At 36.5% G+C, this 2,275-nt stretch overlaps 1 protein-coding gene across 3 annotated transcripts in view; it reads left to right on the top strand.

Moving 5' to 3' along the window:
• Nucleotides 1-2,275, top strand: part of LOC107702933 (unconventional myosin-XVI-like) — a 99,816-nt gene that overhangs the window by 87,850 nt on the left and 9,691 nt on the right. Inside the window, exon 28 of one of the 3 annotated variants that reach the window (XM_016505402.1) lies at nucleotides 375-464. The exons of the other annotated variants lie outside the window; for them this stretch is intronic. Coding sequence (XP_016360888.1) covers nucleotides 375-422 — 48 coding nt within the window. The 3' untranslated portion in view covers nucleotides 423-464. The remainder of the gene's footprint in view (nucleotides 1-374; nucleotides 465-2,275) is intronic. 3 annotated transcript variants of the gene reach the window in all.

Genomic DNA, 2,275 nt, shown 5'->3' with positions numbered 1-2,275 from the left:
ATATATATATAGTTTAGTTACTGATATTATGATTTGATGCTTTGTATTAGGAATGTAATGTGACTTAAATGTCCAAATACGTTTTGGAGCTACTAAACTGAAATAAACTAAACTGAAATAGAATAATGAAAACCTCTTAGTGCATCTTGAAGCAAAGTATGTCTATTGAATCAAAGCAACCTTGTACTTATAAACCAAAGTCATATCACCCAGTCTCTTTATGATTAGTCTCCTAGGCTTTCAATAACGTCTGCACATCTGCTACAGGTAATCACATGTATTGAGCACATGATTTCATATTGTGAAAAGCATGTAAGAAATGCTGTATATGTGTTTTGAATGTTCTCTCTCTGTCTTTCTCTCCTCTCTTCCAGAGGGGTCACCTCAACTTCTCGCCCTTTGGTGCAGGGGCGGCGCTGTAGGCTGGGGGGCTGAATGAGCCCTCAGGCCTGTGTAGGGATGGGGTGAGTCTGGTCTATAGCACAGTACCTCACTGACTGCCCTTCACCTTGCAATTCCCGTCTTTTACCTTTCCCTTTTTTTTGCTTCCCATGCTATTGAAAGAAACTGCAGCTCTGCATCATCTAGGACTCGATCGTGCAAAGCACTAGTGAAGTAATGTGGGATAATGCTGTTGCGGTAATCAGTATTCAAAAAATAATTCATCTAAAAATGAAGACTTTCATCATTTACTGTTTTATGTTGTTAAAAACCTGACTTTCTTCTGAGGAATGAAAAATTATAAATTTTGAAAAATATTCAGACAGCTGCATTCCTGCCACATGCCAATAAATTACAAAAAGTACCTAAAAGCATCATAAAAATAGTCCAAACATGTGTGTTCAACAGAAAACAAATAACAGCATACAAGTTGAAACTGACATGGCAATGAGTAAATGGAGGCAGAACTTTATTTTGTGTAAATGTAATATTATTGAGGAGTAAGTGTGCTGTAAATGATCTACCGTACAGCATGTAATGGAGCTTGTTGTTCTCACATGCTTCCTTCTGACTGTGTCAGACTGCAGACAGACACAGTATTACAGTCCAGTCTCAGTTCACTTGAAAATGAGCTGCAGTTTTTGTTGAAATTCCTTTCTTCTTTGCGAAATTCTTCTTTCGTTGCTGCAAACATGGCGACCCTGCTCTTTTCTTGATCCTTCATTAAATCATTTTCCTTTTTATGTTTTGTACTTTCTTAAGTTTTGCTTATTGATTTTGCTATGAGAAAGAGGCTCTTCTTGGAGTTTGTCCTCATGCTGAGATGTTCATTTTTGCCTGCTGAATCATGCCTTATAGAGAGTGTGGAGCAGAGCCATGTCTCTGCACTGAATCAGTGGCTCTTGCTCTTATGTTTCAACCACAAACAAATGTTCACATGTGCCACGCATACGGCCAGAGAAAACTGTGTGTAAATGATGCAGATGGATATATACCAGGGATGGCCACAAGTACTCAATTACAAAATGACAACAGTTATTGATGCTGAAAACGGAACATCTTCAGCCCATATCACACCTAATAAAAACCAGTGATAACTATAAGCTAATGTGACAAATGGAACTTCTTTTCATTTGAGGATTATGGTGCAATTTTCTATAATACTTTGCATTTCAGTTGAACTCAAACATTAAAGTTTTTAAATATACTTTTATATTGCAATGATTTCACATTCAGTCTTCAAATTAATGTAGATACAACATAAAGACAGTATATTTTTAATATTTGTTTAATGGCATCTTTTTATGACTGAAGGCAAGTATCACTGATACCAATACTACTGTCTCTATGATTTTTTTTCTAATATTTAACCATTAACTATAGCCATTCAACATTACAGTATAATTGAGAGCTATCAGTTTTAACATTTATTACACTTTAAAAAATACCTTATAATTTAAGTGAACTTAAAGGGGCCATACGATGCGATTTCAATTTTTCATTTCTCTTTGGAGTGTTACAAGCTCTTGGTGCATAAAGAAGATCTGTAAAGTTGCAAAGACTAAAGTCTCAAATCCAAAGAGATATTCTTTATAAAAGTTAAGAGTTAACCACGTCTACCTAAAACGGCTCGTTCTAACATGCCCCCACATATCTACAGTACGTCACGATGTGGGAAGATTTGCATAACGCCGCCCAAATGTTCACGCAAAGAAAGAAGGCGTAACTTTTATTCTCGCTGTAGTATTGTTGCCGTCGCCATGTAGTGAAGAGCTGTGTGTTTCATTGTGACAGCGAAACTACTTTGTTTGGTCTTCCAAAAGAGGACGATATC

This window comes from Sinocyclocheilus anshuiensis, unplaced genomic scaffold, assembly GCF_001515605.1.
Source record: "Sinocyclocheilus anshuiensis isolate Anshui unplaced genomic scaffold, SAMN03320099.WGS_v1.1 scaffold1094, whole genome shotgun sequence".
In the NCBI taxonomy this organism is placed as follows: domain Eukaryota; kingdom Metazoa; phylum Chordata; class Actinopteri; order Cypriniformes; family Cyprinidae; genus Sinocyclocheilus; species Sinocyclocheilus anshuiensis.
The sequence above is the reverse complement of the archived record's forward strand: the minus strand, read 5'-3'. Positions and strand labels throughout refer to the sequence as shown.